Raw genomic sequence first — 15,205 nt, forward strand, 5'->3', positions numbered from 1 at the left:
GTGCACATTTTCCAGCGCTTTGTGTCGGCTACGTGTAATTACTTCGAGTTTTGATTGGTTGACCGGATTGTCTCCGTCCGTTTTGATTGGCTAAAGTAATTGCTTTGGTTTTGGTTTTACGACACTCGATTGAAACTCACTATAAAATGATATAGAGCGGCTTTTAAATGAGTGTCGTAAAACCAAAACCAAAGTAATTACTTTGGCCAATTAAAAAGGACGGAGACAATTCGGTTAACCGATCAAAACTCGAGGTAATTACGCGTATACGACACAATGCACGGGAAAATGCGTACACGCAAGCCATGATTGGTTTTGGTTTCACTTCTGATTGGTTGAAAAAGTGGCGCGAGAACTTTGAACCAATCACTGAGTAAAGTAATCATAAACCAAAGCTATTCGCTAATTTCTTTCGACACTCAATTGAAAACCACTCTATTATCACGTGACATGTTAAAGTTGTTTTTAGCACAGAAATCTTTTCAGCTAAACGGCAACACTTTCTATTATTTTCTGGTGGCTGTATTAACCTTTATGATGTTAACACTATTGAGTATATCATTTCTGTGCTTGGACATTTCAAATGTCCAAAAAAAGAAATCTTTCCCACAGGGGACTAAGCACTAGTACAAAATGCCGTATATTTCCAAAACTATAAAAGACATATTTAACAAAGGCCAAGCACAGTTCGTGTTTTTTACCATTTTGACCAGTCTAATAGTCGCGAAGCGAAATAAATTTTAGCATAAACTGTTGCCGTTTTTTAGTTTGAGTTTTGTGGCCGTAAAAAGTCACGTGACCTCATTTGCATACATAATCCACATCAATATAAAAACTTTTGTGACGATAGTAGTCTGCGAAAGTCTTAGGTTGTTATTACTAAACCTTCAAAAGTTAGACCACCCCCTTACATTTTTGTGCAATAGTTTGGGTCCAGCTTAAGGCCCATGCCTTAATTTACTTGAGTTTCCCGATTCTGGCTCAGCGTGGTAAAAGATAACCGCCTGCCGGTGAACAAAAGCAAACATTTTGTTAGCCTGCAGCCAGGTTCTCTCTTCGCGGTGGGAATGACATAAGCTCTACCAATTGAGCTATAATGAAGTCACATAGTTCGGAGCAGATCAATTTGCTTGAATTGTTCTTTAATCTTTAATCTATAACCTGCACTTCAGATGAACATTTCTTCCCTAAATTTTTCACTGGAAGTTGCCTATGAGACAATTGCTTAAATTCAGTCCGTGTTTTATACCCGGTCCACAGTCTGGCTCCGCAGTCCTGGCTCAAAACTGACCACATCAGTCAGTATAAAACGTGGACTGCAGACCGGGAGGGGGGCGGGGTACTCCCGTATAAGGGCTTAATGGGGACGTGCGGCCAGCCAGGGTATGTTTTTCGGGATCTTTGTCTTGAACAGGGTATCGAATTTATCATTTTTTGTCTTAATCAGGCTATCGACTTATCAATTTTTGTCTTAAACTGGGTTAAGTGTCTTAAACAGGGTATCAAAAATCGGAATTCTGTCTTAAACAGAGTAGGAAAATCAGCGATATTTGTCTTAAACAGGGTCAGGGTATGAGGGGGCGCGACGCACCTTCCCACCCAGGGATATATCGAGTCCCTCCCCCCTCCCCCCGGGACTGCAGACCCGGACTGTGAACCGGGACTGCGTAGAAAAGTACGGACTGAAGGATGCGGACAAGGCACAAAACGAGGACTGAGTACCAAACACTGCGAAAAAGGCACAGAGCAACGAAATGGCGACAGGCTGACGACAAGAATTTAACCATAGCGTTAAATTGTGATGCTATAAGACGCGACCTTTTTTAGGCAGCTTAAAATGACGATCAATAGCTCAAGGCTTTAATTGAAATTGAAAAAAGGTCATGTTGTATTTATCTGAGGAAGACAAAAAAGTAATCTATGGAATCAAGAGAAAATGAGGGGACAGAGAGGGAGGCCAGGCCTCCCGGTCCAGCCCTTGGGATATGTCATGTCCACGAAAGTTATTTTTAGACGAGCGGAAGTCTTCCGAGACGTCCGCATGCAGGCCAACCTCGGTGCGATGTTTGAAAGAAAATAAATATTCATCAGCCTTCCACGTGCGCCGTCATTTTCTCTTTTCACTAAGAACCTGAGAGCGAGGCACGACTGCATGCGGACGTCTCGGAAGACAGACGTCTGCTAGAACAAAGACTTCCGCTCGTCTAAAAATAACTTTCGTGGACATAACATATCCCGGCCAACGCCCTCAGCCTCCCTCTCTGTCCCCTCATTTTCTCTTGATGGAATCCTTCGCGGGTCATCAGCCTTATGTTTAACAACCAAGAGAACAACTGTTATAGTCCAAGTCCTGATTTACGCGTACACACTACCGACTTCATCTTTAGCCTTGTTTTGAATCCATCTGGCCATCCTGGCTCGAACTACGACAACAACAGTCAGATGACTTTAAAATAAGCGATGGAAATATACGTAGAGTTGAAGTATATGCCTAAAACGTTCCCGTTCTTCCATAACAATTTTTCCACTCCCTCAAGTGTTAAACTCGTGGAGTAAACTACAATTTTGAGATAAAATCTCTACTCTTACTTTCGCTTGCCCGGTCGATGTTGTAACTGTGCATTTCTGTGTACGTGACAATATTTTGACACGGAATAAGAAGACTCAAGGCCTTTTTTGAAAAACTGTATCTCGGCCAGTCGACATTTTACATCCAGTCCGCAGTCCTCTTTTATCCGTTCCGCAGTCCAGGTTCACAGTCGGTAACTAAAGGCCCGTGCAAACGCTCGCAACATTGTTGGTCCAACAATGTTGCGCCGGCGCACGCCCACTACATGCCACGTATCCACACAAATACATGCGAACAAGAAATCAACATGGCGTCGGAGATGGAAAACGTCCCAGAGTCCTTTTTATTCTCATCTAAAGACCCAACATGTTGTGACTTGTTGCGAGTGTTTGCACACATCTGCTAACATCGCGCAACAAGAGGCAACATTGTCGGCCCAACAATGTTGCGTGTTGTTGCGGGCGTTTGCACGGGCCTTAACCGTGAAATCACAACATTTTCCAGTGACGTCATATGTCACGATCTGTCGAGCAGTAGAGAGTCGAACAAAGCGGCGGACAATGCTCAGGAACTACGCTGGCGGACTTCTCTACCTTCTTGCACTTTATTTCTGTTCTTTTTTCGGTTCTATAGTACTGATGGGACCGACTCTGCCGCTGCTGTGGTTGCAGCCCAGATGGTTTCGATGGATCAATGATCTTTTGATAAATTCGTGGTTGTTTTTGCCACCGGTGAGAAAATGCAAGAGCGAATTATTTTTCGCGTTTTGTTCAGTTTCGAATTTCATTGATTTGATTGTTGTACTATTAGAATGGATTTGCCTTTTTCTCAATCAAAAAGTAACGTACAGTTCCTTGTTATTTCTTGAAAATCGTTGGTCGTCACCTGGTCACATTTGATTGTCTGATATAAAGGCTCTTCTTGGTGAGTTTTGTGTGTTCCTGTGCCATCATTTTGCACATGTATTTGTTTAATTATTGGCAACATGACCTTTATTTACTCCATTGGAGTCAATAATTGAACGATCGTCGAATTGTTGTGTGGTGTTAAGTTCTCTTAGGGAGCGCGTTTTTGAGACGCGTACAGCAAACCGGAAAAGAATATTTCGCCTGACAGGGCAGCGGAAAAGATACTTAGCAATGTAAATGCGGTTGTTTGAATACAAATTAAATGAGAAAACGGCTCACTTCCGGATGCTGTCTGCTCTCCAAAACTCTTATTGAACGTATGTATGAGCTTAACGATTTATACATGAATTGTAAAATGTGTCGTTGTTATGTTAAGGCCATCCCCTTTTTTTCTCCTTTTCTCGTCGTCCGACCGACCCAAATTTTTGGCATTTTCAAAACAAAAAAAAAAACGAAAACAAAAAGCTAACGACGTTTTTAAGCCATTTTATGTCGCATAGGAGTTTTCGGTGGTTGATCCTTTTTCCCATGCTGTCTTAATTTTGCAACAACCTTCACCAACTTTTCCGCCATATTGATTATAGGTTCATGTCTTGTTGTTTTTCTGGCTCCACAGCTATTATGCTGGGGTACCAGGGCTCCGAATCTGAGAATGCTTTTGATTTTTTTTAAGGCCGACCGACCGACCCGATATCAGGAAACACATTCGACGGTAAACGAAAAAAAAAAAGGGGATGGCCTAATGACCCTAGTTAGCCTAATGGGAATTGGAGTGCTGCAACACAGAGGCGGTTAATGGGGACATTGGGGACATATAGTTTTTGAGTGAGTGATTAACCCATTGACTCCCAGGGGTTTCCCATTGACAAGTAAAAAATCGTCTGGCGTTAGACAGAGTAAAATATTAAGTCTGGCCGGTTTGGACGTCAAAGGGTTAAATTGTTCCCAGCCCCCTCACTTTGATCCAACCACTGTCCACAATCTTGAACGGCACTCTTCAAACTGCATGCCCCATGATATGTTTGCTGACTGTGACATGAACCTGCTGTGTCCTGCACATTCATAAAAATTTACAGTAATTTTGCTGTTGTTAATGCATTGACTCCTGGGATGAGGAGTGACACTTAACAGATTTAACTAAGTAACCGCTGTGCATACTCAACACAGTGAATTTCAACCCGTGGCAGAGGTCTTTTTTCCTGTATGCGTCAACCCAGTGAACGCGAAAGAAAAGAGACCTCTGCTAACAGGGAAGTTAAATTGATATACTCATGTAATAACTGAATTATCAATTACATGCAATGCCAATTGTGCACTTTTTGTTGAAAGTCACAGATTTATTTCAGTATATACATGTATGTACATAAGCTTACTATGTACATATAGGATAGGTAACGTAAGGTAAAGCCTGCTACGAGCCTAGAAGGCCCATCAGGCCGGCGCTTATCTCCAGTTACTGTAGCATGAAGCGACTAGGAGTATTTCTACTCCCCCCTGGGTGGGATGCTAGTCCCGTGGCTGACAGTGTTACGTGGCTAGGAGAGTTAAAACATAACCCAACTTTACATGAAACTCACCTAAGTGGGATAGCTAGTGGGCTATCTTTTGAGTGGGCCACTAAGCGCAACATACAAGATGGGGAACAAAAGAAACTTTTTGTTGGGATGTTTAATTTTTTTATCACTTGTTCCGCTAGCAGCAGCTTTTCAATGTCTAGTGAAACTATTTTGCACTTTATTTGTTGTTTTGTTTAGTACATGTCAGTGGTAAGTGACAATGATGAAACAATTCCCCAGGGTGGTAATTTGGCGTTGCCATGTTTTCGCGGTCTTCTCACCTTTGTTAGCTGGCGTAACCCAGCACTTATGGTTTTGCATGGCAAAAAGATAGCCCACCTAGAAGGGTGCCTCGGGCTAGGAGACAGGGTGCCCCGGGTAGGCGGGTTACCCTGTCTTGCATGTAAATGGTTCAATGATTTTTTGAAAGAAAAGTGGCTCTCCCAGGATCGCTCAGTTAGCCAGGGTACCCTCCCTCCATCTAAACAGGCCCTTATACACAGGAGGCTCATAAGATCTGTCCAATTTACGCATCCTTATAATATTGCAACCATCAATATAGCATGTAGTGCCTTTTAAATTACTTTACTTTTTTAATTGAAACTGAAGATCTTATCCCATGGAATTCTGAAATGGGGTTCTGATTACTTTTCCCCTTGTGCTAATAGCCATGGCCATTGCCCAAAGGGGAGTGGGGTAGGGGGGTTCTAGAACCCCTGGAACCCTCCTTTGGCTATGCCTCTGACAGGCAGGTGTTGGAAACGGTGTATTGTGGACAAACAGATGGACAGATTAATGTGTAATCAACTCAGCACTAGACATTAGGAGTCTTGATTGGTGCTGTTTGTTCTTCCTGCTTTCCAGAGGTGATGTTTGGTGTAAAAATTGTAATAACTGGGGACAAACCACCCAAGAATGAGAATTCCATCATCATCATGAACCACAGGTGCCGACTCGACTGGATGTTCTATTGGAATGTTGCGGCTCGTTATGGTGGATTGCAGCAGGAAAAGATTATCATGAAACATGAACTAAAGCATATTCCTGGACCAGGTAAGTGCTTGTTGGTCAGGCATGTACGGGTAAAAAATTGTGATAGAGGTTAAATGCCTTGGTTGGATGGGTTGTGGATCTTGCCTCCAAGATTGTGATTACTGAATGGTGATATATGGATGTGGTTTGTTAGTCTGTATGGGAAGTGTTCCTGTATTCAGGGTATCGAGTGACAAATTACACTGTGAGGCTTCCTTGCAGTGCCTTCCATCCTCCACATGCTTAAACTATAAATGGTAAAATTTGTCCATTTTGCTGCACCGAACAAAGTCAACCAAGATTATAACTCGGATACCTTTCAGGTATTCTGAGTAAAAAACAATTGGAAATTGACTAATTCTTGTTAGTATCACCCAACTAGTGGACTAATGCAAATTATCCTGCATTTTGATTGGCTACGCTACTAGAGGACTATTATTAATAGTCCTCAAGTAGCGAAATGCGTGACGCTTTCTTTCACTTTATTCCCAAATAAATACCGTAAACGTCCATGTATAAGCCGCATCCGTAGATAAGCCGCACCCCGAATTTAGAAGCGCACATTTTGGAAAAAATGTAGTACAATAAAGTTTGAAGTTCCAGTATAAACGTTCTAATGCTATATACCAACAAGGGCAAACAATCAAGGTTTCACCCACATAAGTTGAAATACGAACGAGTGCTTAGTAGCCAAGCTTTAAACGCGAAGAGGAGTCTGGGCCAGGGCCTGGGTATCATGACCACGTCTATAAAGATGTTTGGAAACCCGAATAGGCCAAAAAATTCATGCAGAACAGGAGCTTGATAATGCAGTCGACAAATTTGCCGAGAAGGTGGTCAATGACAGCAAAACAGTTGGCCATTTACCTCGCGAGTACTCGCGAATTTTGTGGTATTTTATCGCACGAGGCGGAAAGATATGCGTGGAAGTGACTGGCCGAAGACGTCACTGCAAACAGCTGTGCGGAGGAGTGGAGATTCCTTGTAGGTTGGTGTTTACTTGTTCGAGTAAAGTGAAAATTAATTGCCCTAAAGAACTCTTGTAGAGCAAGATTCGCTGATAAACACTCGAAGACACAAACGGCTCCTTTAGGAGCCACCACTCATTAAAAAGTCAATGAACAACAGCAACATGCTCTCAGTTTCTTTTATGTTTCGTTACTGAGATCTTAAGAAGTTGTATGAACATTAATTAGCTTTTTTAAAACTCCAAACACAGATGTATCCATGGATAAGCCACACCCTTGATTTATGGCTTCTTAATGTTATGGCGCGCAGAAAAGACACGAGATGACATAGTGGGCAATAGTGGGCAGGGAATATACTGGCAAGGCTCGGATAACCCACCGACCGGATGAAACCCACCGGATGGGGGGCCTCGGCACATGGCGCCATGCCGAGGGAGTGCCACATGCCTGTACTGCCAGGAGGACACTGTTGATGGAAAAAATTACCTGGGGCCAAGTTAACCCAGCCAGAGAACAGATGTCCCCTCCCTGACGGGGCTCCAGCACAGGGCTGAAGGGGTGCCGCAGGCAGCAATTCCCCGCCCGGAAACATTTAGTAAAACTTTTAGATGTATGATTATCACAAACCTTAACCATAATAACTGGGGGCTTGAAGCCCTAATGACAAGGAGAGAAAAAGAGTTTCGAAGAACTAGTACATGCAAATTGTTACGAGATAAGAGGGTGGGAGGGAGGGGTTACAATTGGAGCAAAGTACAAACTTGCAGGTCTCAGAGAAGGGACAAACTGATTACTCGCATGACATGCTATGCTTAAATAGCAGTTGCCAAATATGGGCATGTGTTGTAGATTACCGCAGAGAGACGAGTGTGGGCTCATCTCAGAAAAGGTTGCTTGCCAACATTAACCTTTATTTTATGCTAAAATAACATTTAATGTTATGGCGCGCAGAAAAGACACGAGATGACATAGTGGGCAATAGTGGGCAGGGAATATACTGGCAAGGCTCGGATAACCCACCGACCGGATGAAACCCACCGGATGGGGGGCCTCGGCACATGGCGCCATGCCGAGGGGGTGCCCCATGCCTGTACTGCAAGGAGGACATTGTTGCTGGAAAAAATTACCTGGGGCCAAGTTAACCCAGCCAGAGAACAGATGTCCCCTCCCTGACGGGGCTCCAGCACAGGGCTGAAGGGGTGCCGCAGGCAGCAATTCCCCGCCCACAAACGCCGAGTGTAACGAGAAAGTCCCCTGTGTGGGGCCCATAAATTTAAGTAAGACAGGGTAGCCCAGGCCAGCTCTCCACAGGAGGTGCAAGGGATTAGGCATAGGGAGACCTTGGCCCCAAATGGGGGAGTGACAGCGAGGCCAGCCGCCTGTGGAGGAAGTGGCCTGGGGCCCATGTAATACCAGAATACACTTAAAAATTAAGTAACACACTATAAATGCAACAATAAAAACAGGAACAAGGAGACATCGCAGTGTTCTCAATGTATCTAAAATAGGTGTCAGTTAAGGCAAGATGCCAAGTTCCTGGGTACTTGGAGGATAGCCTCTTTGGGGGTCTGGATATAGGTTTGATAAGCGTTAGATTTCCACCTTCCGAGGACTTTGATTAGCCAGTCAGGGAGTCCCACCGCTCCTGCTGTTGTGGCAGCACCAATACGAAAGCTGTGTGAGGCGAAGTTTGCGCTGTTCAGGCCACAAACATGCAGTAGAGCGCGCAGGTTGTTGGTAAGTGATGCACGGGTAAGATTGCGCCCATCAGCAATTTGAAGAGAGGCTGAGAGGTACTTTGTCCATGTGTTTGAAGAAGATAGTCTTGAAGGGCAGTTACGGCGCAGACGTTAGAGTCTGACCTAGCTATAGTGAGTTTGGCTGTCTCGCGGAAGGGGTCAGTCTTGGACTTCTTAATAGTAATTTTGAGGTAATTCGGACTGAAAATATTAGGTTCGAGGCTGATATCTGCCCTGGATAAGTGAGTATGGGGGTCAAACTTGCCATTGCAAGTGAATTCACTGCTTCGTAGGAAACCGAAAAAGGCCAGCGTAAAGGCAGCCCATAACATGGAAGAGTCAACGGCCTGGGAGTGAAAGGGTTGTAACTTAGAGTAGATTAGATGGAGAACCGTAATAGTGATGGGGTAGCGTGCCCGTTTAGAAACGGTCTGTGAACATTTTATGCCTCGTAAAGTTTTATAAAGGAGGGGCATGGAGGTAAAGTCCAGTTGACAACCAAACTCAATATGCAGGTTTTTTACTGCTGCCAGATAAACTTTAATAGTGGCATGGGAAACTGTATTGGAAAGGTGGGTAACAAAGTGAATTAAGGTAGCCTCACTGCTGGGTAAGAGAGGGGTATGGGGGGAAACAAGCCCATGGTGTAAACAAAAGCGAATAAATTGGCGTTCACCAGAGGAATATGTACGGCGGGTGGTCGGTGCAATGGAGTGGTAGATGAAACTGGCCGCCTGCAGACTCAAACTTTGGTCAGGAAATGAGGGATCTGGCAAGGAACAGGCGATGCATCCGGTGCGAGAAGGCGGAAACGGGCCTTCTGGAAGCGAGAGAGACTGTCAGCGATACCATTGTCAAGGCCAGGGACATGTTTGGCGGAAAAGGTAAAATTGAATTTTAAGGTCTGCAGGGTGATTAGGCGAACGAGATTCATAATCCGGGGTATTTTTGAGCTCTTCGCAGAGAGAATGGCAACAGTTGCTTGGTTGTCACAGTGAAAGCAAATTCTCCTATTAGCCCAAAGGGGAGCCCAGAGCATGCAGGCCAAGTAAATTGGGTAGAGCTCTTGCCACTGGATGCTTATGCCAGTGGCAGGGTTGAGCTGATGGAAAGGGGGCCATTTACCCTGGAACCATAGGTTATTGAAGAAACCCCCGTAGCCAAGGGAACCGGCCGCATCTGTGAAAAGGTGAATTTGGGGAGAGGGCTCAGTAAAAGGGGGGAGGAAAAGGCTTACCCCATTCCAGTGGTCTAAAAAGATTTGCCACATGAGAATGTCCTTCCTGAATTCTTGGTTGAGTGAAACAAAATGCCCAGGGTGGTGGACCCCCCGAGTAAGATTTATAATCCGTTGCATGAAAGGACGACCCGGGGAGATAACCCGACAGGCAAAGTGTAAAGTCCCAATAAGAGATTGGAGGTCACGTAGGCGGCAAGATCCTTTGGAGGACCAGGAGGCAAGCATTAAGCGGGCATTGTGTAGTTTGTCGATTGGCAGACGGGCTTCCATGCGGACAGAGTCAAGAGTTATCCCCATAAACTCAAGGCACTGAGTGGGGCGGAAGGTCTTCTTTGGGGCAAGGGGGATATTAAGCTCCTCAAATAGGGTGAGAACCTGGCAAAGGGCAGTGGCACAACGGGAGAGTGGAGGGGGCTGGGCAATAAAGAAGTCGTCCAGGATATGGATAATGGAGGGGATGTTGAGGTGATTTTTTACTAGCCATTCCAGGGCATCTGAGAGTTGATTGAAAAGGTAGGGGGCACTTCTAAGGCCGAAGGGGAGAGCTTTGTCGAAAAAGAAACGACCCTTCCAGGACATACCCAATAATTCCCAATCATCGGGGTGAACGGGGATAATGCGGAAGGCCGATTGAATATCAGTTTTGGTCATGAAACAGCCGGGGCCATGTTCAAGGACCAATGAGATCGCGTCGTCAATGCGAATGTATTGTAGGGAGAAAAGTTCAAGTGGGATGTTGGCGTTCAGGCTACCAGGGGACCCTTTGGGGAAGGAGAGGTGGAAAATAGTGCGCCATTTTTGGCTATTCTTTTTGGGAACCAGCCCGAGGGGATGGATCTGAAAATTTGGAAAGGGGGGAGGATTCAAAAGGGCCTGCGAGGCGACCAAGTTCAACTTCTTCTAGGAGGTTGCCTTCGATAATTGAGGGGTGGCGGTAAGCCGAAGGAAGGTTTTTGGCTGTTTTAGGAAGACGGCTGCCTTGGTAGCCCACCCGAAAACCCTCGGTTAGCCCAGCAGTTAGGTTAGCTACGAAGGTCTGATTGGGATGGGTCTGGAGAAGGTTGGATAAGAGGGGAATATTCACAGGGGTCAGAGGCGTCATGGACAACAGGGCTTCAGCGGTTTGATGATTTCTTATCAGTCTGGCTTCTAGGTTTTGAAGGGGGGTCATCGTGGCGGAAAGCTGGGTGGTCTCCGTGGCAGGTTTTGCAGCGGTGGCTGAAGGGGCAGGGGTCTTGGCTGCATTTGGTCCCTCGGTTGTAATTGTTGCAGAGTCCCCGCTGTGTATTGTTGGGTCTAAGGGCGGAAAGGGAGCACCCATAAGAATAATGATCCCCACTACCACAAATAGAACAGCAAGATTTGGCTTGCCCGGTAAACTTCATAAGGTAGAGTTGTGTATCACGTTCTCCCCAATTGAGGGAAAGATTTCCGGCCGCTTTCCGACGGAAATCGATGTCGTAGGAGAGCCAGGCAAAACCGGCAAATTTCCGTTGGGCTGATCGGATGATCTCCTGGTAGGCGAACATCTCAACCGCCCTCCGGGGGAAGGAAGTTAACAAAATAGTACAGTATACGGCGAAGGCGGACAACCATTTATCGATAGAATCGACATGCGTTTTCTTCCTGCGGGGGTTAGGGAGTTCTACCTGTTTCCCGCCAACGGATATGGACAACCCAGTAAGCTCGTTATCAGTTACAAGGGACGAGTTTTCTGGCAGCAGCAAATCTTACTCAACGTACTCACCGCGTAAAACAGCTTGCTTGGTCTTTGTAGGGACGTGATCAGCGAGAGAAGATGACGGTGTAACGGAAGGTAGATGAAGGTCGGCGCTTGTTGACGAAGATGGTTGAGAAAGGAGACTCGCCACGAAGGTTGGGTCCCCAAGTTCTCGAGTTGTTGCGAGCTGAGGTGTCGAAGAGGACGTTGGAAGCGCTGTTGGAAGTGACGAGGCACTTTGCACGGCTGGCCTGAAGTTCTTCAGCTTTTGATCGACGATGTTGCCGATCAGCGTAGCCAGATTTGCTGGGTCAAATGCAGAGTTCGCGGGAGGGGCCTCATTGCGGCCGCCATCTTGGATATCCTCTGGGTTGTTGTCGTTTGGTTCGGTTGGTGTGTCGCCGGGTAATTCGTCCTCCGGCGTGGGATCACGGCGCTCGTCCGGAAGGTCACTGTTCCCTGGTTCTTGGCGGTTGGTGCGTGGACGTTTGGCGGCTGATGCAGAGGCGTCAGAGTTTCGCGTGCGTGTGGCCGAGGGATTCGAAGGAGAGATCGAGCCGAGCCGCTCGATCAACTGTTCGCGTGAACCTGTGATTAGCAAGTTGTTCTGCGCTAACAGAAGACGTAGGACTTCGTTGCTAAGCCCGGAGAGTTCCATGAGGTGGAGTATCAGTTAGTGGCGGGAAAAACGGAAATAAAACACGATGTTACAATTGGAGCAAAGTACAAACTTGCAGGTCTCAGAGAAGGGACAAACTGATTACTCGCATGACATGCTATGCTTAAATAGCAGTTGCCAAATATGGGCATGTGTTGTAGATTACCGCAGAGAGACGAGTGTGGGCTCATCTCAGAAAAGGTTGCTTGCCAACATTAACCTTTATTTTATGCTAAAATAACATAATTTTGTGAAAAAAAAGTGCGGCTTATACATGGACGTTTATGGTATTTCTTTAACTTGAATTTGCTAACTTTATTATTACCTTTTCTGCCTCATGGGATATTGACCTGTAGCCCTTGTGGGCTACGGGTCTAATTGTTAATTAGTCAAGAGTTATTTGAAAGAAAGCTTGTTGTCCATTTTTTGCTTCGTTATTCAAGGAAAGGGTTCTCCAGTAAAGAGTTTTATCCTGAACACTGGTGGGAAATTTATGTAGTTGCGTATGGCTTTTGATATGGAGCGTGTTGCTTGTTTGGATGCACGCAATGAAAGGGAAGTTTTTTCTTCCCCCTCCAGGTGATCTGGTGACGTAATTTGGAGGACCGGGAAGAAAAATTTTAACGCCGTATCCCACAACCGCGCGCAGCCTTAGGTGTTGTTTCCAAACTCCCTGTAGTATTGCCATCGCCAAAACTCAACAGATCATTACGTGTCTACCACATTTTTCTGTTACTGAATGAACATTCAAGTAGACCCGACAAGATCTAACCTTGCCTCTGCCAGTTGAATTCGAAAATAAGGCCGCACGCGGTTGTGGGATACGGCGTTAAAATTGTTCTCCCCAGTCCTCCGAATTACGTCACCAGATCACCTGGCTAATAGAAACAAGACGCCTATAAGGTTGTATCTGTGGGATGCACAAACAGTTAACACAAATTGTCCAGTTACAGTGAACTACAACTATGGGTAAACTTCGGAAAATGGGGAGAGATTACCGGAAAGATAAATCTGTAATTTAACTAGAAGTTGATGGTGTAGTTCAGAAATAGAGGTTATCTCTATTTCAATGCTACTAAATTTGCAAATGCAAACAACGAAGCCACATTGCGGGTTATCAGGTTACGGAATATTTAGGTAAAAAATTATAGGGATACGGGATATTTGGGATGATAATTGACGAACTACACTGTACAGGATATTTAAAGAATAGGCCTGCACACATTGCATAAATTATATATGTGTGGTAGTACAGTAACTTGACACAGTGATTTTTTTTCCTTAACTGTCAACTTGTTTTTCAGGAGATTCAACTTGTCTTTGTGTAATATGTAGCTCTAATAGTACATGATATTGTTTTGGTATTGAAAATCATTATAGTGCCATGGTAGATGTCTTTGGTAAATACCCCCTGAGAAGACATGTGGTTCAGTAAAATTAATAGTAAACACAGAAAGATTGGCAAAAATAAAAGGGAATTGAGAAACATTGGCTTCAAGGCTGACATGAAGTTCCCTTCAACTTCTTTTTTACAGCAAGTTTAGCGTGTACTCTGAGCGTCTGACAGCTTTCCATGACAAAAGTTCATTAAAGTTAATCCCTGTCCAGCGTGCTTAGTATCTGGATGGGAGACCTCAAAACATACGTTGATGTAAGAAACATAGGACCGAAAATGCTATTTTAACGCTCTAAAATGCAAACTAAGCAAGGTGCAGAATATGGTAAGCCTGCTTTATACAAAACAAATATTGATGCAAAAGTAAATAAATATTGATTTGAGACACTCGGCTGGTTTTAAGACAATGTGCCTACAGCATCCCACGTAAATATGTTGTTTGTTTCAATAAAGTTTTTGGCTGGAAAAGATTTTTTTGAAAAATTTCTCCCTTTGTGGATTCATTGTTGCATTCGTGGGTTGAAATTTGATATGGGAGCAGTTTTCATGATAGTGACAGGAATTTTTGCTGCTTTAATAGTCATTTTGGCATAAAATGAAGTTAATTTGGGAAGCCAACAATATTTCTTAAAGCTTTTATCTACGGTGCATTTAGGTCAATTTTTACAATCTTTAATACCAAATTTAATTTATGCAACAATTATTTACAAACAAGAAACTGTTTTAAAAATAAATAGTGTTTTGTTTCCAGACTGATAGTTAGAGTGTTTGGGAATGAGTATGAAAATTTGAGAAGGACAAACATGTACCAAAGGCAACCCAGTTTACACTCATGGAGCGTCTAGTTCCTCATCGTCTCTCATTTCTTTGTTATGTTTCAGGCTGGGCCATGCAGAATGCTTTGTACATCTTTCTGAAACGTCGCTGGGAGCAGGATGAAAGCTACCTCAATACAGTCCTCAGTTATTATGTCAGCTCGCCCGATAACTTTCAGCTTCTTCTTTTTCCAGAGGGCACCAACTTTGAAGATGGCAGCAAGTCAAAGAGTGATTTATTTGCACAGAAAAACAATCTTCCTTGCTATGAATATGTTTTGCATCCACGCCTGCGAGGCTTCACCTACTGTGTAGAAAAATTGCGTCAAGGAAGGCTCAATGCCATTCATGATGTCACCATTGGATATTCCAAGAATTACTGCTTTAAAGAAATGGATCTACTCAGGGGAAATGTCCCTGATGAAATTCATTTTCATATTCAACGCTACTCTAATGTCGACCTTCCTCAGGATGTGGAAGGCATGGAAAAATGGTGCCGTGAACAATGGAAAAACAAGGAGGAAAGGCTACGTAAATTTTACACGCAAGGTCATCGGTTTGAACCCCCGACAGAGCTGGCCAATGAGACAGAGACGACTGTCAG

The 15,205-nt window shown here is 44.5% G+C and overlaps 3 protein-coding genes and 1 long non-coding RNA gene across 7 annotated transcripts in view; 1 reads left to right on the forward strand and 3 right to left on the reverse strand.

Annotated features, from left to right (window-relative positions):
* The window catches only part of LOC138026739 (uncharacterized), a 269,593-nt gene that overhangs the window by 201,243 nt on the left and 53,145 nt on the right, over window positions 1-15,205 (reverse strand). The gene's annotated exons all lie outside the window — the stretch shown is intronic.
* The window catches only part of LOC138026699 (lysocardiolipin acyltransferase 1-like), a 12,730-nt gene continuing 423 nt past the window's right edge, over window positions 2,899-15,205 (forward strand). The window contains exons 1-4 of one of the 2 annotated variants that reach the window (XM_068874145.1): window positions 2,899-3,300; window positions 3,484-3,493; window positions 5,898-6,086; window positions 14,668-15,205. The exon at window positions 14,668-15,205 is cut by the window's right edge and continues 423 nt beyond it. In XM_068874145.1, the coding sequence (XP_068730246.1) occupies window positions 3,130-3,300; window positions 3,484-3,493; window positions 5,898-6,086; window positions 14,668-15,205 (908 nt within the window). In that variant the 5' untranslated portion in view covers window positions 2,899-3,129. The remainder of the gene's footprint in view (window positions 3,301-3,483; window positions 3,494-5,897; window positions 6,087-14,667) is intronic. The other variant, XM_068874144.1, reaches the window with a different exon arrangement.
* Window positions 8,831-14,661, reverse strand: LOC138026698 (uncharacterized). Of its 2 annotated transcripts, none has more exons than XM_068874142.1 (2): window positions 11,760-14,661; window positions 8,831-11,308 (listed from the first exon to the last, which is right to left on the reverse strand). In XM_068874142.1, exon 2 carries the CDS (start codon window positions 10,661-10,663, stop codon window positions 9,515-9,517), a length of 1,149 nt encoding a protein of 382 aa, XP_068730243.1. In that variant the 5' UTR covers window positions 10,664-11,308; window positions 11,760-14,661; the 3' UTR covers window positions 8,831-9,514. The 2 variants fall into 2 exon arrangements, with proteins under 2 accessions (XP_068730243.1, XP_068730244.1); XM_068874143.1 differs by having other exon boundaries at window positions 10,678-11,308.
* LOC138026700 (uncharacterized) overlaps window positions 14,782-15,205 on the reverse strand; it is a 29,168-nt gene continuing 28,744 nt past the window's right edge. For both annotated transcript variants that reach the window (XR_011127326.1, XR_011127325.1), the window contains one exon: window positions 14,782-14,908. This is a non-coding gene — a long non-coding RNA (uncharacterized lncRNA). The remainder of the gene's footprint in view (window positions 14,909-15,205) is intronic.

This window comes from Montipora capricornis, chromosome 12 (genome assembly GCF_036669925.1).
Source record: "Montipora capricornis isolate CH-2021 chromosome 12, ASM3666992v2, whole genome shotgun sequence".
Classification (NCBI taxonomy): Eukaryota; Metazoa; Cnidaria; class Anthozoa; order Scleractinia; family Acroporidae; genus Montipora; species Montipora capricornis.

What these genes read in the sequence shown, in the direction of transcription:
- LOC138026698 (XM_068874142.1), bottom strand. Translation starts at nt 10,663, where the DNA reads ATGACCAAAACTGATATTCAATCGGCCTTCCGCATTATCCCCGTTCAC.